This window comes from Salmo salar, chromosome 09 (assembly GCF_965601325.2).
Source record: "Salmo salar chromosome 09, fSalSal1, whole genome shotgun sequence".
NCBI lineage: Eukaryota > Metazoa > Chordata > Actinopteri > Salmoniformes > Salmonidae > Salmo > Salmo salar.
Window position 1 is genome coordinate 127,326,226 of NC_138299.1, and position 20,231 is coordinate 127,346,456.

Sequence of the window (20,231 nt, forward strand, 5' to 3'; positions counted from 1 at the left end):
AGCTCTGCGTAACCAATAGAGTCAGAGTCCCGAGTGTGGGAACAAACAGTCTGTCCCATGTTTGGGTAAAGAAAGTTCGTAGTCAACAAAGTATGCAGGAGTCATGAGGCAAATAGCAAAATGCACAAGAAAATAGTAAAATAAATAACGACTTGGGGCTAGCCATTGTAAGTTCAGAGTCACTCGCCCCAACAACGCGTGTGATGAGGCGAGCAAAAGCTCGGGAGGGAGGGGGGAGTGTGGTGGGGGTACCTGTACCAGACGGGGGAGACAGGCCAGGGCAGACGGTGAACAGTGGGGTGGCAGGGTAGCCTAGTGGCTAGTGGTTAGAGCGTTGGATTAGTAACCGAAAGGTTGCAAGTTGAAATCCCCAAGCTGACAAGGTACAAATCTGTCGTTCTGCCCCTGAACAGGCAGTTAACCCACTGTTCCTAGGCCGTCATTGAAAATAAGAATTTGTTCTTAACTGACTTGCCTAGTTAAATAAAGGTAAAATAAAAAAAGATAGCCAGGTGGAATCCAAGCAGCAGTGCAGCAGGCAACAGGAGTAGGTGTCACACCCACTTGGGAGAAGCTTTTATTTCTGGAGGCAGATTTCTTGTAGAAAATGCCAGTGAATGGTCTGAACAGCAGCAGGGGGCTTCAGAGGACGCTTCAAATACTCCTGCCACTTGTTGGGCCCAAAGGCCTCAACACTTTTCACTTCACACCTCAGTGCTAATTGAAGTTATATCTGGTCTGTCTAGCAAGCCTGGCAGCCTTAACTCAGCATTCAGTCTCCATAAATTAAAATATATCATTGTAATGTACTTTATTTTTATTCTTGGCTTTCAAAATAGCATCAGACCAAACACTACTCACTCAGTTCCAGGTTGGATGGTGTCCTCAGGTCTCTGTTTGTTTGCTAGAGCACCCTCTGCATAGCTTGGAAACAGGAAACCTTGGTAGCAGTAATCTATCCGGTTAATTTTGGCCAAAACTAGGTTGTAGGTTTGGAGTTTTCATCTGGAGCGAAGGCCATGCTGTGGAGGGTAGCATCCTGCATATGTCCCTGATGAAAAGCTCATTACTCCAAATCTATCTGTTTGTAAAAAACATGTTGAAAAATGTGAGTGCTCACATGCAGCTGTGTCTCGCTCTCTGTCTCCAAGACTATTGTAAATCACAAGAAACATAGAGACCTGACCACCATACATTTATTTGATATGAAAACTAAGAAGCAAAACAAACAGAACACATTTCATGTTGTACATTTGACAGTTGCGCATGAACCAATGAGTTTCCTGCCAAATCACAATTTAATACTTAAAGATAAAGCTATCAAATGGAATCTCCTGCTTGATTGATTAAAGTGTCAATATCTTGGGATAAAAACTAATTTGTGGTAATCAACAGATCAACAAGTCTAGAATTTCAGATCATGCTAGTTTAGATAGGCCAGTTACACTCCACTCCAAAAACACTCCACTCCAAAAACAAACCCAAATAATGTAGTTTTATATTCAAACGCAGATATTATAGAAGTGCAGAAAAATTTGATGCTTATAATACAATCACTAAGTCATCAGAAACAGAAAAGAATGAGGATATCCAAAGAACAAAAATAGATGCCTTTTTTTCCCACAAAACATTGGAATGTTTAGTTGGAATTCAAAATACTAAACTACATATTGCATTTCCTTGAGTTCTTGATCCATTTAATTCATTTCAACTCTTCATTCCTTTTTGAGAAATACAATTAAAGCATAGTTTAATATCTGTGCTCGTGTTCATTATAGGTGAGCCAGATTGAGTTCATGACCAAGAGTAGGCTAAAAAAGCCAACGAGACTTAAAAATCGAAACAAAATCTTGGTCTGTTGAGGTACATGTTCTGATGCCCCTTGATTAAAACTAGAAAGGCCACTAGCGATCTATCGCAAATGAGAAACAAAAGGAAAGCTTTGGATGGTTATTAACAAACATTGTCAGGGTCACTTTATGCCTGTGCTTGGTTAAGTACAGTGTATCTCACTTAAAAATAAACTTATATCATTTTAACTATACTCCTCTTGGGGTCCCAAATCTAAACCAACTTTGTTACATGATTATCAGGAAACAGAATATACATTTTTCAATGCCATGGCTTAAATTTGTTCATATGATTTGTTTCATGACAAAATACAACTAAAAAGTATTGAGTTAAGGATAAAGGTGACCAAACCCTAACCATACAAACTCCACAAAGAGAGGGTTTGTGTGGCAAATGGCACCCTATTGCCTCTATAGTGCACTACTATTGACCATGGCCCATAGGACTCAAAGGTAGGGCACTATATAGAGATAGAGTGCTATTTGGGACACAACGATAGGGGGGGGGGGGGGGGGGGGGGGGGACCTTGGGAATCTTTAAAGTAAGGGCTATTAAAACAAATGTGGATAAACTGTAGTCAATAAGCTGTCTATATTCAGGGAGGAGAATGCTCTTTCAACTGTTAGCATTCCAAATATGTAATTCTTTGCCATGTTGAAGGGGCATAACAGTCTCTTTGACCTTCCAAAAGAGGTGGAGTTGAAAAAAAAATGCTTAGGTTGAACAATTGAGGTGAGAGAATTTCATATTTGTGAGTCTTCGCTAAATGTAATAGTTTGATTTGTTAAATCATACACATATATCAAAATGTTGGGGCTTTGTTGACTTGACATCACAGTAACATCCTAATTGGTTGCTATAAAACCTAAGCCATTTACCATAGTGGCTCAGATGAATGGCAGTATCACTATTCTATGCAACTTGCAGCTCCTAGTCAAACAGTACAGAACATACGTGGTCTGATTATTGAGGAGAGGGAGATGTTTGGAGGTGCCTGGCCAAGTCCCTCCAGGATGTCTGTGATGGCTGCTCCAGTCATGGTGCGCGAGGCCCGGTTTCCTTTCTTCTTGTCATTATTTTCTCCCCTCCTCATCCTACCATCATCTGTGAACCACTAGCACTGAAAAGTCAGTTTCCCAGAGCAGCTCTCAGCCTGTCAATAGAGAACAGAGGGAGTGTGGGGGTCACTGGCTGCAAGCTGTCTTAATCTGCTGTCTGGCTGTTTGCAACACTGCTAATGCAGCACCACATGCATGGGACAGCATGGCATGGTATGGTAGGGCATGGTCCTGGTCTGGTCTGGTATTAGCTCTCAGCAGACAAATAAGTACCAATAATTGTCCAAAAATGTATGTAAAACTCATTCATGATATTATAGTACTACGATATATATATAATATGCATAGATTAATGTAACCCAAGCTACTCACCATTGATAGTGTGTCCAACAACCAAACAGGCCTTTTCTGCAATGCTCATTTGATTGCCTATTCAATGCAGAATTGGGTAACAGTCCTCTCATGGACCAATATTAGTCTCCCTCAAAAACATCAAAAGAACTCGAAGAGGCGGTTTTAATCAATCAGGCTCAGAGTCCTAAAGGGTTTCCATTACATCCATATCATCATGTCGGTCAGGCTGCGGCTAATCTCCTCATAAAAGACTTTCAACCTTAATTGTGCCTCTTCTTCCTGTACTTCACTGATCTCCACCCTCATTAGACTAATCGGATTTGGCGCAGTGAGCGTCTTCATTCAGCCAAAGCATAGACACCCAGGTTTAGTCCAAAATGGCACCCTATTCCCTTTATAGTGCACTACTTTTGACCAGAGCCCTATAAAAGTAGTGCACTAGCAAGGGAATGGGGTGCTGTTTGGGATGCATACCCAGCCATTAGCTGTGGTGATTACCACCAGAAACACTTAAAAGGCTGTAAGGAGAAACCTAACAATGATGACAAGGACCAGACAACAAGGAAACATTTATCTACTCAGAAGAGCCTTTTACAGACTATGGGAGTTTTCACTACATTAGCTTCAATAAGAAAAACAGTCGTAACGGTATCATGTTGTGATACAGAGGTACTGCTGTCAATCACCTCATATGTGAAGTCATGGCGTCAGATGGGTGCAATAAACTACAAAAACCAAAACTAAGGGGAAAAAAACAATCCATGTTGAAGCTATCGGTCTACAACAGAACACTCATAAGGGTTGCGGGACGGATTCTACATTCTACTACTCACGACTAAACATCGTCAAAAATCTAGTCATAGAATCCCACCTTCAAAATGCCAATTTCTTGGGGCATTTAAGTTGCGTTGTCAAAGTGTAGTGCATTATAGATGCACAGGGAAATGCTATATTTATTTGTTCTGTGTATCACTAAATATACCATCTGGGCTGTTACAGAAACTCTACTGATGTATTAAAGAGTATAAAAACTTGAGTCATTAATAATAAATGATCCACTTCTAAAAAGGCATGTCATTGCTAATTCTTAGCACTCTGCCCTCAGAGACAAAGGGAGTGCAATGAATGCACATTATCTACACATTGTTAAAAAATGATTTATAGAGTGCATTTTATACTGTGCTAATGGTCCACATTTTATAATGTAACTATTACATTTTTTTTTTTAAACTAAGCTCATGAGAAAGCAATAAATGGTTTCTGAAAACATTAAAGCTAGAATCCTTAATTGAAACAATAACAAAAGTGGTCACACCGCTTCTGTTTTGGTATCACGCTAAGGGATGGGCCTGGAGAAATGTAACCGCTCTCAAATTCATAGACAGAGCTATGGATGCAGACACTGACCATCCATGATATCGAGATGATCGTTTTAACCATCTTTTGAGGCTATAGTGTTTGTTTACAAACATTGGAGTAAAACCAGCTTATATTTTGGGTTCTCTCAGAGTATGACAGTTGAACTAAGCTCATGAGGCAATTGTTTTGTGTGTGTACTTTTTACGCTATTTTTCTCCCCGATTTCGTGATATCCAAATTGGTAGTTACAGTCTTGTCCCATCGCTGCTCCCGTACAGACTCAGGAGAGGTGAAGGTCGAGAATGTGTGCCTAATGAGGCATTTCTAAGTTATACTCTTCAAGAATCAAATGGGTATACATCGTTAACTTATATGTCCAACAATGGATGTGGCAACTAAGTATTCTAGCTTTAAGTGAGAAACACAGGAATCGTTGTGTTTGTCATTGAAGAGCTTTAAAGAGACGCGGTATTCAACCTTCCTAGGGATGTCAAAGTGGAGACTATGGGAAAGGCTAAATTATGCATTTTGATGACATTGAGACAAAATACATAAACAGGCTAAAAAAATAAATTTTTCAAACACACATTTGTTTGGTGGCTTCAGTTAAGTAATGCACTGTTTAAACATGTTCTGTTATCATCCAATGAGTGTCTGGTTCTGGTTAGCATCATTTGCATCATTCAGTTTCAGGCGTAGTTAAGTCTTAGCCAAACAGACATCAATTTAAGAAGCAGACAGCATGACGAGGAGAAATTAACGGAAGAGCAAATTTGATTCTCATCCTTCTCAAGCCACTCTTCATCCATATGTCAGTCATGCGATTAACAAACCCATGAAAAACAGAAAATATATATGATTCTGCTCATTCGAGGTTGGGGACAGGGTGGGCAGCATGCGTAGTAAATGCATTAACCCACAAAACAAGGAAATGAGAAGGAGAACCCAAAGGAAAAGTGTTGAAGGGGTAAAACGACAGAGGTTCACACAGTGAGGTGTGGTAGCCATAGTGAAGGGGTAAAACGACAGAGGTTCACACGGTGAGGTGTGGTAGCCATAGTGAAGGGGTAAAACGACAGAGGTTCACACAGTGAGGTGTGGTAGCCATAGTGAAGGGGTAAAACGACAGAGGTTCACACGGTGAGGTGTGGTAGCCATAGTGAAGGGGTAAAACGACAGAGGTTCACACGGTGAGGTGTGGTAGCCATAGTGAAGGGGTAAAACGACAGAGGTTCACACGGTGAGGTGTGGTAGCCATAGTGAAGGGGTAAAACGACAGAGGTTCACACGGTGAGGTGTGGTAGCCATAGTGAAGGGGTAAAACGACAGAGGTTCACACGGTGAGGTGTGGTAGCCATAGTGAAGGGGTAAAACGACAGAGGTTCACACAGTGAGGTGTGGTAGCCATAGTGAAGGGGTAAAACGACAGAGGTTCACACGGTGAGGTGTGGTAGCCATAGTGAAGGGGTAAAACGACAGAGGTTCACACAGTGAGGTGTGGTAGCCATAGTGAAGGGGTAAAACGACAGAGGTTCACACGGTGAGGTGTGGTAGCCATAGTGAAGGGGACGGAGGTTAGTACATTCAGTTCCCCAGGAGGAAACAGCAAGGCGGAGGAGTTTGACAGAGGATTTGGAGAAAAGAGAGGGCTTCAAATTGGCCAAAGTGATGCAGTGAGTGACAGTAGACGTTGTTTGTGGGGTCATGCCAGTCAGCCAACTTCCGACAGACAGATGGAGAGGACAGAGAGAGGTGAGTGGCGAACGAAGAAAAATAAACAAGAGGGAAAGATAGAGGAAAGGAGGGAGGTACGTTGGTTTGTGTTTCGTGGTTAGTGCTCGGCGGGAGTCAGAGACTTCTTACAGAAAGCCACCGTCTCAAAGTCAGTGATATGAACCGCACCTGAAGATGGCTGTTCCGAGGTGTCTGGGGCCATCTCTGAAGATGGCTGTTCCGAGGTGTCTGGGGCCATCTCTGAAGATGGCTGTTCCGAGGTGTCTGGGGCCATCTCTGAAGATGGCTGTTCCGAGGTGTCTGGGGCCATCTCTGGGGCAGTGGCCAGCTCAGACAGGCTCTGGTCATTCTCCAGGACAGGGGCAAGAGTGGCAGCAGGGGTCTCCTCCTCATCTGGGTCAGATGGTACAGGGAAGGAAGAACGAGTCAGACACATCATTTGATTTTTACCACAGCCTTAAAGTGGTCAGAAATATAAAATGTCAGGTGACCATAAGCCACAATGCTGCTTTGCCTGCATTTATATTCTGTGTAATTCAGCCCTGTGGGATCTTCTAGTCTCCATTTTAACAATAAAAGGCAGAGTGCAGTCGAAAACATGATATTCATGTGTTTTATATATATTCTGGAGGCTGGAATAATACTGTGAAATAGTGAAAATGATGATAATGCCCTTTTAGTGTAAGAGCTGTTTGAAAAGGCCACCTGAAATTTCAGTCTGTTTTGGTGGGATGGAGTTCTGGCCTGCCTGGTGACGTCAAGCCAATTAGTTAATAGACCAATAAGAAAGAAAGTTCTAAACCTTTCTACTAATAACAGCTAGTTTTCCCCTCCCCACTCAGACGGTCCTAGCAAAATTCTTGCTTGAGAAATTCTTCTTTGCTAAGAAGCTATTTTTGTTTCTTTTTTACCATTTTAATTGAAAACAATTAGTAAGGTACTAACATTTAAATTTAAGTCATTTAGCAGACGCTCTTATCCAGAGCGACTTACAGTAGTGAGTGCATACATTTCATAATTTTTTCCCCCGTACTGGTCCCCCGTAAGTCATTGTTACCCAGAAATGATTTGATATTGAGATAAAAACAGCTGCTTTGCAGTGTGATAATTACCCTCTGTGGGGGTAGCAGGTATCTCCTGGGCTGGTGGACTGGTGGTGGTCTCCTCTTTCTCTGGGAGGTCAGTGGGGGTAGCAGGTATCTCCTGGGCTGGTGGACTGGTGGTGGTCTCCTCTTTCTCTGGGAGGTCAGTGGGGGTAGCAGGTATCTCCTGGGCTGGTGGACTGGTGGTGGTCTCCTCTTTCTCTGGTAGGTCAGTGGGGGTAGCAGGTATCTCCTGGGCTGGTGGACTGGTGGTGGTCTCCTCTTTCTCTGGGAGGTCAGTGGGGGTAGCAGGTATCTCCTGGGCTGGTGGACTGGTGGTGGTCTCCTCTTTCTCTGGGAGGTCAGTGGGGGTAGCAGGTATCTCCTGGGCTGGTGGGCTGGTGGTGGTCTCCTCTTTCTCTGGGAGGTCAGTGGGGGTAGAGACAACCTCTAATGATGATGAAGGAGTTTTTTCCTGGATCAGAGTCTCCTCCGGTGGAGCAGCAGTGACCACAACTGTGAGTTATAGAGAACAACAGGGGGGGGGGGGGGGGGGGGCATGAGTGTGGATGAAGAAAACCCAGAACAGACAACTGACAGACTGCTGAGCATCAAAATACACATTCTTCTGATCAACTTTGCTGGTTTATCCGGAATTAAAATGATAGCACATTCACCAAATGTACGTTATGCTCTTGCAATACAATTGTTAAACCAGTATATAAATATCTGTACCTGTCCCTGTGTCCCTCTCCTTCTCTGGCTCTGCTGGCTTGCTGGGACTGGGGGTTGGGCTGGAGGTGCGGTTCTCTTCTTGGACCTTAACCTGGGCAGCGCTTCCCTCAGTGCTGGGCGGTTTCAGGTGGTTCTCCCCCATACTGCTCCGGGGGGACTGCATCTCCATCTCCTCCCCCCAGTCTGTGACCGGCTGGTGGCCGTCCAGGGGAGAGAAGGGGCTGAGGGGCTTGGGGCCAGCAGGGGAGTCCTGAGCCTCCTGTTGGGAAGGGATGTAGACCTTGGGCCTCTGGGTGCGCTGCTCTTTAGGACTGGCTGCGGAGGGGGGAGTGGAGGGAGGAGGTGAGGTGGCGGCGGACTTCACTGCTGTGGTTTCTGGGCGAGGTGCCTTCGTCGGGGACTGTCCGTCTTTCCCTTCCTCATCCCCCTCATGGTCTCCCTCCGAGTCATCAACTCCGTCCATATCATCGTCCTCTTCGTCGCTGGCATCCTCCCACTCATCCTCATCCTCCTCTGCGTCACCACTCTTCTCCTCCATCTAAGAGGGAAAGAAACAGGCAAGACACCTCTTAATGTGGATCATGGAAAGAGATCATGTTCAAAAAGAAAACAGGCATACATGTGCTAAAACACAGACCCCAGTGTAAGGTGGTGGGAGACGACATACCTTTTGTGATGAGGGAGCTTTGGTCTTCGGTTCCTCCTTCTGAGTCTTCTCCTCCTTCTTGGGTTTGTCTTCCTTCTCTTTCTCCTCATCCTTCTCTTTCTCCCAGTCCTCCTCCTTCTCCGCCTCCCAGCGGTTATCGTGCATGCTGTCAAAGAGATCCAGTCATTGGAATGGAGAGGAACCAAAACAACAGATGCAGTCAGAGCCTTAGAAGAGGAGCTGTACCTGTAGCTCTGTTTCTGTCCTCGTCCCCTCCCCCGCTCTCCACGGCCCCCCTCCCTGGGTCCTCTACCCTGCCCCAGGAAGTCTCCGAACGTGGGCGCCTTGGGAGGCGCCTTCACCTCGTCTGCGGAAGTAAAGGATGAGGGAGGAAGAGAGTTCAGTTTAGAGGGGTTGGGGTGGAAGAACAGGTTTCAAGACCTTGAAAACAAATTAATGGCAGCCCCAGTACTGACACAGCAGCGCTGCTCTGAAATGGCATCATATTCCCTTTATAGTGAACTACTTTTGACCAGGACCCACCGGGCTCTAATTAAAAGTAGTGCACTAATAAGGGAATAGGGTGCCATTTGGGGGACACACAAGAGCTGCTGGGTTTCGAGGAAGGGATGGAGAAAGACTGCAACACATAGCAGCTCAGACGCCACTGAGCGACAACTGTGAGACAAACACACACGGACACACAGCCAAAGCAAGTGCATTCAATGAGGGAGGCTAGTTCCATCCTCGGGAGAGCATCTGAGGGGCAAGGCATATATTCAGACTACAGACACACTGGTATTCCAGGCTAGGTTGTGCTTGATCAACCCCAGTGGCGGCATTCCATGGTTGTCTGGAAGTCAGTCTAGAATAGGACTCAGTCCCAAATAGCACCTCTATAACCGATTTAGTGCACTACTTGGGAATCGGATGCCGTTCGGGATTCAACCTAACACACACCAGAATGCAGGGGGGGGGGGGGGGGGGACGACACACAGAACACACACCAACTCAGTCCCATGCCATTGGCTAACCTGAGGCCCCGCCGCGAGGCTGCGTGCGGGAGCCACGCCCCCTGGCTGTGGGGAGGACACACACAGTGACATCACTCACATCACTACACACAGGGCCACCACAACAACCCTATCTACCATATACACACATAATACACTATGTTAACGGGGCCTGGATAAAAGTGTTCTTCAAATGAGAGTGTTGCTCCGACAAAGCATCAACGTGTCTAAGGGAAAGGTTTGAAGTGTTGTTAGTGTGCGTGCACTTATCCGTGAATGGATGAACGTGTTTGTTAGGGATAGAGAGGGAGAAAAGGTTGAGTAAAGTCTGCCGTCCTTGTCCGTCAGTGATTGTGGAACAGTGGTAACTAACAACGCCTTGTCGTCGGAGTCTGGGGGGGGCGGGGGTGTGACTTGCCTCTCCTTCTGCCTCCCTGGTCTGGCACCATGGCCTCTGCAGCCACAGCTGGGTCCTCCTTAAACCTGTGAAAGCACCGCAGGGTCAGACCTTCTCACCCTGTCACACTGCATCACCACTGGACCTGTCAATCCCTACCTGCCACCACCCCCACACCTATCGCACCTTCACAATAAACAAAGACATGCCTAAAGGGCAATCGGACTTGTGAACATATTCCCTAGCTGGGTGTTGCCGCTTTCCAGGCGCGCGCGCGCGCGCGCGCGCGGCGCGCGCGCGCGCGCGCGCGCGCGCGCGCGCGCGCGCGCGCGCGCGCGCGCGCGCGCTGCTGTCTGTCTGTCTGTCTGTCTGTCGTCTGTCACGTGTAGTTTGTCCTATGCTGCTCTGCATGTGCTCACAGCTCATCGTTTATCTGTAGTCTTAATAACCTGCCCAGGGACTTGTGGTTGAAAATGTGTCGGCTGGCTAAAACTGGCACTTTTACTGAAACGTTGATGAATGTGCACTGTCCCTGTAAAAATAAACTCAAACGCAACCCCTGCTCACGGCCAAGCCTCTGACCAGCCTCCCCAACATGCACCTGTACGGACCTCCTAATCTCACATGGCCTCATGCTCTCATGACTAAAGAAAGAGCTAGAAAGAGGATGTGTTGAATGTGATTCATATTATTTAAATATGTCCTAATCCAGTCATCTTGCTCCTGTGTTTCTCCCTTTCTGGGCTGCATCTCAGGATGTACAGTAAACTGAACACAACATCTAAAACATCAAGTGTGGCATCCGGTAATAATGAGAGATTTAGGAGCGGTGTTGTCATTCTTGGGCTTCAGTATACACTGTCTGGTTTGGTTCACTGAATGCCTGCTGTTGTGGTGTTTTTGTGAATAAAGCCCTGGCCGTCTCCGTGGTGTTAGCGGTCCTCCTCCAGTCAGTCACTCACAAGCCGTCAGTCTTCTGGGCGTCCCATTCCCGTCTCCACTGGCCCGTGGCGTTCCTGTGCCTGGCCAGACGCTCCTCGTCAATCTCCTCACGCTCCTTCTTCCAGCGGAGGTACTCGGCACGCTCCCGCCCCGTCATAGACATGGTCATATCCATAGAGCCCTTAGGGCCCCCTGGTCTCCGACTCTGTTGGATGGATGGGGGGGGGGGGGGGGGGGGGCAGAGACAGAGGAAATGTAAAGTAGCAGGATGTAAGAGAGAAGGGAATTAATAGCACGATGCAGAGAAAAAGGAAAGACATTATAAACGGATAAATCAAACTTTGTTCTAATTTTGAATAAAGGAATCGTTTCAACAAAAGACAAACCACACAGAACATTTGACCGATCATGTCTTCTACAAAACAGAACAGAGCACTCACTGTCCACTCCTTCTCCAGCTCAGATCCCGTCTTCACGTTGTCAAAGTCTACTCCGCCCCAGTTTCGGACGTGTCGGCGGCTGCCCTCCTTGCGGTCCATGTCCGGGACTGGGCCGGAGCGCCGCGGGTCATCCAGGAAGTTACGGATGGGCTTGTCTCCCTCGGCAGGCTGCAGAAGGATTCCAAAGACAGCACCCTTACACCATCTATTTCAGGTCTTCAACGCTAAACTGTCATCAAATAATCTGATTGTAATCCGATTTTTACAAAATGGCTTCCTGTACATACCCTTTGACCTCTTTCATACTCGGCAATCTTCTCCATCTCCTCGTTCATCTTCTCAATGTTCTGCCTCCTTTTCTCCTCCCACTCCTACAGAGAGGCACAATATTTTAGAAAGAATAAAGAGAAGTATGCCGTTCCAATTCGCTAAATTTCACACCTATATCTTCCTTCTAAATCTTGTTCAGTCTTTTTCTTCAATTACTATAGTATGTAGTCATCTTCCCATTACTCATGTCATTGCAAAGTAACCAACATCATCATCACCAAGATATACAGTACAACCATCATTATGGAGACTATACCCCTGGTAAACCTCAACCTGGCACATCTTCAGCAACATTGCTTCGCTAGTTATTAGCTGATATGATTTTGCTCACAGACCTTAGACTTCCTGTCACCACCCTGTGGTCCTCCTTCTTCTCTTTCTCGTCCTCCTCGGCCTCCTCTTCCTCTCCGTCCTCCGCGTGGAGCACGTTCACTGCGGCCGGGGCCCTCTCCTGGCCCCTCCATGACTGGACCCCTCTCCTCTCGTGGTGGTCTCTCCTCTCGTGGACCCCTGTCCTCTCGCGGACCCCTGTCCTCTCGTGGTGGTCTCTCCTCTCGAGGACCCCTGTCCTCTCGTGGTGGTCTCTCCTCTCGTGGACCCCTGTCCTCTCGTGGTGGTCTCTCCTCTCGTGGACCCCTGTCCTCTCGTGGTGGTCTCTCCTCTCGTGGACCCCTGTCCTCTCGTGGACCCCTGTCCTCTCGTGGAGGTCTGTCCTCTCGTGGACCCCTGTCCTCTCGTGGACCCCTGTCCTCTCGTGGAGGTCTGTCCTCTCGTGGACCCCTGTCCTCTCGTGGAGGTCTGTCCTCTCGTGGACCCCTGTCCTCTCGTGGACCCCTGTCCTCTCGTGGACCCCTGTCCTCTCGTGGACCCCTGTCCTCTCGTGGTGGTCTCTCCTCTCGTGGACCCCTGTCCTCTCGTGGTGGTCTCTCCTCTCGTGGACCCCTGTCCTCTCGTGGAGGTCTGTCCTCTCGTGGACCCCTGTCCTCTCGTGGAGGTCTGTCCTCTCGTGGACCCCTGTCCTCTCGTGGAGGTCTGTCCTCTCGTGGAGGTCTGTCCTCTCGTGGAGGTCTGTCATGGGCCTGGCGTGGGTCTGCTAGGGGTCTGTCAGGGCGTTGCTCTCTCCTCTCCTGCCGTGGTCCTCCTCCTCTCTGTCCACCCCTGCTGAGCCGCCCGGACCTCCGCGGAGGGCTTTCACCTTGGGCTCTGGGGCCGTCTCCCTCTTCAGAGTCCCGCCTGCCTCGATTTGGCCCTTGTTTCCAGTCATTGATCACCCGTTTCTCCTGCAGGGAGAACACATGTTATGATTAGACCCGCTTCACCCACTAAAAGACCGGAATAACCCTTGCATACATACAGTGCTATGTTGTCACTCCAAATTCCCAGACACACAACAGATGTCTCTGGAAAAAAAAGGTCAAAGATATAATAAAAGGTGTCGGAACTTTTAACTCTAAAACATATCCATATCATAACCCATTTAGGGAAATACCACAGCACCCTCAACAAGTCCCTTCTTGTCTGAATGAGTGACCTTTAGTGTGAAGAGTGGGGTGGATCACAGCTGTAGGGGCCATCTGAGACCCGAAAAAAACTTAACAGGCTTTGATTAAAATGCACTCCAGCCTGTCTCTCCAGTCCACAGGAGGCTGATTAAAAAACATACTGTCTGACAGGAGGTACTAGAATTACATTCAAGAGCAGCAATGGCTTGAGAGCATCCACTTCAGGTAGAAATACAGGGTGCTACCCAAATGGCACCCTATTCCCCCATAATGCACTACTTTTGACCAGAGCCTATGGGGGAATAGGGTGCCATTTGGGACAACCATAGCCAGGGATTTGCATTCACCTCTACCTATGTAGAATGGAATTATATAACTTACCCATCTGAATATACAATAGATGTATAATCATCAAGCTGAAGCAGGGGTATGAAGTTGGAACCAGACAATTTCCATGAGTGGTTTCAAAACATCTCTCTGTTCATGGTGTACGTCATTACTTTCCTGTTCTGTGTCAGGTGTACCACTCAGCTAGCATCATTTCACCCAGCTGCAGTTAGATATATGGCCCTCAAGTCAACCTCATTTCAACATCGTCCATTAGGTATCACTAATCTCATCCAGCTGCCACAGCAGGGGAATATGAATAGTTTGACTGACAGGAAATTGGATGTGAGCAGGCAAATAGATGGGCACCTGTTAAAGTCTGAGACTTGTTCTGGTAGAGGCCATCTTTCAGAGGTCAGGGCGTAATCTCCAAGCAAAGGTTTGAGAGTGCACATTGTCATGTTTTTGGTCTTCTTAAATCATGTTTGTTCAGTTGGCACAAACTGAATAAATTGTTTTCAAATGGGAAATGTGTGTTCTTATTGGACAGGTTCAGGTAGTAACTAGTCCATATCTCATTTTTGTGCCTAATGAACATGACTGATTTGGTCATTAGTTAGCTTGGTCTGATATAGTCTGGTACTACAGTATGTGCGGAGACAGAGCCCTCATCCTGGCCTCACCCCTGCAGGTTTGGAGAGGTCTACGGTGACAGTGAAGTTCTCCTTCTCTGTCCTCCATCTGTCTCCCTCTGGCGGGCCATCGTGAGAGCGGCCCTTCCTAGGTGGGTGCGTCTTCACGGCAATCCCCTCCTGCTCCGCCTTCTTTTTGTCCTCTTCTATTTCCTGCAGATAAAACAAAGGTTGGCTGATGATAGACTCACAAAGGAGCATCAGTGTCTCTCCCTAACCTGATAAATCAAGCATGAATTCAGGGAGATTCAACAGAAAAGTGACAAATGACCATATGAATATCCGAACAGTCAGAAAGCTATTTTGCGACGTGGTCGTGCAATTTACAGTACCAGTCCAAAGTTCGGACACAGCTACTCATTCAAGAGTTTTTCTTTATTTTTACTATTTTCTACATTGCAGAATAATAGTGAAGATGTCAAAGCTATGAAATAACACATGGAATCATGTAGTAACCAAAAAAACTAAAAGTAAGTCAAAATATATTTTATATTATTCAAAGTAGCCACCCTTTGCTAGTGGCGGAAAAAGTACACAATTGTCATACTTGAGCAAAGGTATAGATACCTTAATAGAAAGTACAAGTAAAAGTCTGCCAGTAAAGTACTACTTGAGTAAAAGTCTAAAAGCATTTGGTTTTAAATATACTTAAGTATCAAAAGTAAAAGTTATTTAAAATTCTTAATATTACCCAAAGCAGACGGCATCATTTTCTGTTTTTTTTAAATGTATGGATTGCCAGGGGCACACTCCAACACTGAGACATTATTTACAAAAGATGCATTTGTGTTTGGTGAGTCGCCAGGCCAGAGACAGTAGGGATGACCACATGTTCTCTTGATAAGTGCGTCAATTTAACCATTTTCCTGTCCTGCTAAGCATTCAAAATTTAATGAGTACTTTGGTTGTCAGGGAAAATGTATGGAGTAAAAAGTACAATATTTTCTTTAGGAATGTAGTGAAGTAAAAGTAAAAGCAGTCAAAAATATGAATAGTAAAGTACAGATACCCCCAAAAACTACGTAAGTAGTACTTTATAGTATTTTTTACACCACTGCCCTTTGTCTTGATGACAGCTTTGCACACTCTTGGCATTCTCTCAGCTTCACCTGGAATGCTATTCCAACTGTCTTGAAGGAGTTCCTACATATGCTGAACACTTGTTGGCTGTTGGCTGCTTTTCCTTCACTCTGCAGTCCAACTCATTCTAAACCATCTCAATTGGGTTGAGGTCAGGTGATTGTGGAGGCCAGGTCATCTGATGCAGCACTCCATCACTCTCCTTCTTGGTCAAATAGCCCTTACACAGCCTGGAGGTGTTGAGTCATTGTCCTGTTGAAAAACAAATGATAGTCCCACTAAGCCCAAACCAGATGGGATGGTGTATCACTGCAGAATGCTGTGGTAGCCATGCTGGTGATGTGTGCCTTGAATTCTAAATAAATCACAGACTGTGTCACCAGTAAAGCCCCCCTACACCATCACACATCCTCCTCCATGCTTCACGGTGGGAACCACACATGCGGAGATCCGTTCACCTACTCTGCGTCTCACAAAGACACTGCGGTTGGAACCAAAAATCTCAAATTTGGACTCATCAGACCAAAGGACAGATTTCCACCTATCTAATGTCCATTGCTCATGTTTCTTGGCCAGAGGCATCTCTTCTTATTATTGCTGTCTTTTAGTAGTGGTTTCTTTGCAGCAATTCGACCTCACATAGCCTCCTCTGAACAGTTGATGTTGAGATGTGTCTGTTACTTGAACTCTGTGAAGCATTTATTTGGGCTGCAATTTCTGAGGCTGGTAACTCTAATGAACTTATCCTCTACAGCAGAGGTAACTCTGGGTCTTCCTTTCCTGTGGCGGTCGTCATGAGAGCCAGTTTCATCATAGCGCTTGATGGTTTTTGCGACCTTTTGACTGACCTTCATGTCTTAATGTAATGATGGACTGTCATTTCTCTTTGCTTATTTGAGCTCTTCTTGTCATAATATGGACTTGGTCTTTTACCAAACAGGGCTATCTTCTGTATAACCCCTACCTTCTCACAACACAACAGATTGGCTCAAACGCATTAAGGAAAGAAATTCCACAAATGAACTTTTAACAAGGCACACCTGTTAATTGAAATGCATTCCAGGTGACTACCTCATGAAGCTGGTTGAGATAATGCCAAGAGTGTGCATTACATTTACATTTTAGTCATTTAGCAGACGCTCTTATCCAGAGCGACTTATAGTAGTGAATGCATACATTTCATGCATTTTTTTATTTATTTTTGTCCTGGCCCCCCGTGGGAATCGAACCCACAACCCTGGCATTGCAAACACCATGCTCTACCAACTGAGCCACAGGGAAGACCAAAGCTGTCATCAAGGCAAAGGGTGGCTACTTTAAAGAATTGTTTATGTTGAACACCTTTTTGGTTACTACATGATTCCATAGTTTTAATGTCTTCACTATTATTCTACAATGTAGAAAATAGTAGACAAACCTTTGAATGAGTAGGTGTGTCCAAACTTTTGACTGGTACTGTAGCTGTTTGATATAAGCTAATACAATAGGATATATTATTTAGCAGACACTTATCTGAAGCAAGTTATAGTGCGTACATACATTTTCGAATGGCTGGCCACAATGGGAATCGAACCCATGATCCTGACATCGCAAGTGCCATGCTCTACCAACTATGCCACACAGATAATGCTGCTGCTACAACAGACTACATCTCTGATCCTGTGGGAGCTCACCTGGTACCTCCGGACCAGAGCTTCATTCTTCTTGCGCAGAGCCTCGATCCGTCTGTCAAGCTCTGCATCCTTCTCCTCCTTTGTCTTGAGATCCACCACTGTAGACTGAGAAATGTAATGTGTATATATATTTAGAATAAGATTCTACAACGGGTCGGTCAAAACAAGCACAGTGATTTGTGTTGATCTACGGTACTCGGCGGACCGCAGCACAGCCGTGCTAAAACAGTTGTTTGGCACGCCCTCTCACGTACAATTGCTTTAGTATTGCATGTCATAGTTAACCAGCTGATAGTAGTATCAGCACATTTGATTCCCATTAAGGTTTGGTTTGCATTATCACATATTCTCAGAGAAGCTAGTATGTATGATTATGCAATGTTTGAATTAAGACTACAATAATATACCAGCCTAAACTAGTCAATCTGCAAAATTACAACACATAATATATAATTGCATTTCAGAAGCTCACCATGGCCTCTAGCCCGTCCTGATGCGCAGGTGGTGGGCTGAAATCCTGCCTCTTCCAGCTGATGTGGGTTTAAAAAAGGTCTGTGAGAAATGCAGCCTGGAGGGTTGGTTACACAATAACCACTGCGGTGCATAGAAGGGGGGTGCAAATGTGAAACAGCCGTATGTACAGCGTGAACGGACTACCAGAATGGAATTGGCCACTTAAAGACTATTAGTAGCCAATAATTACACAAAGCGAAGGTGTTGTAGCCTACGTGAATCCATAAATCCTTCATGAGTCCAAGCTGCGTTCTGTGAGAAAGCCTTCTTAAGCGTATTAGTGAGTGCACATAACCTAGAAAGGGGCTTAAAATGACACGCAAACCACATGTTATAGCAAATACCTTACACATTAGCCTCTCTTTACAAATTAAACAAGTAACCTTGGTTTTAATAGTTTTCTTTAGACACATGTGAGGTATGCACACCACACCGGGCCATGTCAACGCTATCAATAAGGAGTTGAAGCCCCCTGTCGGAAGTAACTGGATTAAAAATATGCAACATTGTTTATGAGGTTGGCGTAAAGATATAAAGTATCACAATACAGTCGAACTAGATTACCTTTATCAAAGCGAGTTGTGTTTACCGACAGTGTGATCAATACAATGTATCAGATCCAGCTCCACGACAATGTGTCCCCATATTCATTTCCTGTAATACAAATTCAACTTCCTGCCAAATTTGGAACCTTCACAGTTTTTAAAGAGACAGTAAGCATAGCATGCTATTTCAAACCTCCCTCCACAATGTGGGCTATGTTAACAGATAAATAGCCTATATATCTTGGAAATAAATGAACGGATAGCAGTTTATGTTTGATAATGATTTACATGAGTGAAAATGCATATAGTTTGCCTGCATCTGCCAAATCCACAAGGGGGCGACAATGTCTTCCAAAAAAAAATACATCAATAATCCTGCATTGTCTAGTCTGGTAGTCTACATCTATCAGTTATTATGGTTATTAAAAGGGTTCGGTTATTAGAGTCAGTGGCCTTATAATTAAGCTACGTAACTGGGTCAGGGACAGGGCAATATAACATATCAAATAGATCCTATGAACATATGAGATCTTCTGGCCACATGTTGCCAAATATTAATTATGGAAACAAAATATGTAATTGTGGTGAAATGGGAATATAACATTTTAAAATAACAATAATGTGTAGGTTTATAACAACTGAAACAATTTGGACAATTAAAACAATTGGTCCTTCCTTATAAAGTTTAAAAATAGGTGCATGTGTCACTATCCCCTGAATAGGCAGGCAGACAAATGGAAAACGGATGATGTTAAAAGCGAGTGACACAAACACTTCATTGCGTTACTGACATCCTCTCAACAGCTTCATTGCCACGCACAGTACCAACCAATCGCTCATGCCCTGCCACTGCTGCCCCTACGCTGTTTCCGGGCAGAAGAGATTTATCAAAGGAAAACAATCCGTGACAGATATGGTATCGCTCTCTCGCAAGCACTCTCTGTTGTAGGGACGCATAATTCGAGATTACCAATCATCACGTGGTGCATTCAGCAGATTCTTTATGAAGTCTTTTCCAGGGGTGTCATGCACCCCTTAAATCTGAAGGGGCACAAAGTATGTGAGGATGCCTGGAGGCTGGTCTGGAAAGGTGCTGTGCCCATAAATTGGAGACTGTTGTATTTTTGAAACACCTGAAACAAAATCTGAGGGGGCACAAAGTACAGGAAGATGGCTGGTGGCAGGTCCGGAGGGGTGCTATGCCCAGTCCATAAATTGGAGACTTTTTCAAACACGTGAAACAGCTTTCTCCTGCAAATAAAAAAAAAGGGTTCCAAAAGGGTTATTCGGCTGTCCCCATAGGAGAACCCTTTTTGGTTCAGTTCCAGGTAGAACCGTTTTGAGCTCCACGTAGAACCCTCTGTAGAAAGGGTTCTACATGGAACCCAAAAGGTTCTTCAAAGTTGTATTTTTTTTTAAAGAAACTACATATGCTTCTCTGCATTTCTTCTAAAATCTGTGTAAAAGATTGAAAGTAATGTTAGTCTTATTCAGTATATTTAGTTATTGCTTGCTTTACTAAAATCTATCAACCTTGTCAGCAGGCATGCCAGCTAAAATAGACAAACTAGCTACTCTAACTTGATTGATAGCCTGAAATGACTTCTTGGTAGCTAGTTATGAAGGTTGTGACATTGGGAACCTATCTGGGCTAGCTAAAGCCAACTTCATAAAATTGCTATGTGGCTAGTAGTATTACAGGACAAATCTGAGGGGGCACGTGCCCCTGTGCCCCCTTGGGAATGACGTCTCTCGTATTTTCTATGGCAGAAAGGATGATAAAGGTGCAACAGGTTAGTCAGAGAGTTGTGTCAAGAAAGTGTAGCCTACAAGGAATTGTCAAGAAAGTGTAGCCTACAAAGAAACCGATGAGGTAAAACCCTAAATAACAATAAATGAACTATCTTACTCTCCATGGCTCATGCACTGATGTATTGAACACCAGGATGTAGGCCTAT

General features: G+C 45.2%; 1 protein-coding gene across 2 annotated transcripts; it reads right to left on the bottom strand.

The window, feature by feature from the left end:
• Positions 1 to 1,178: 1,178 nt before the first annotated feature.
• LOC106612595 (uncharacterized) lies at positions 1,179 to 18,398 on the bottom strand. 2 transcript variants are annotated; one of them, XM_082956235.1, is made up of 15 exons: positions 18,293 to 18,398; positions 17,688 to 17,745; positions 17,216 to 17,320; positions 14,454 to 14,615; positions 12,277 to 13,221; positions 11,899 to 11,982; positions 11,612 to 11,779; positions 11,192 to 11,376; positions 10,251 to 10,315; positions 9,066 to 9,186; positions 8,841 to 8,985; positions 8,174 to 8,711; positions 7,469 to 7,954; positions 6,525 to 6,749; positions 1,179 to 3,004 (listed from the first exon to the last, which is right to left on the bottom strand). In XM_082956235.1, the coding sequence occupies exons 2-15, from the start codon at positions 17,688 to 17,690 to the stop codon at positions 3,000 to 3,002; spliced, it is 3,237 nt and encodes a 1,078-aa protein (XP_082812361.1). In that variant the 5' UTR covers positions 17,691 to 17,745; positions 18,293 to 18,398; the 3' UTR covers positions 1,179 to 2,999. The 2 variants fall into 2 exon arrangements, with proteins under 2 accessions (XP_082812361.1, XP_082812362.1); XM_082956236.1 differs by having other exon boundaries at positions 17,688 to 17,767.
• Between the last annotated feature and the right edge of the window lie 1,833 nt (positions 18,399 to 20,231).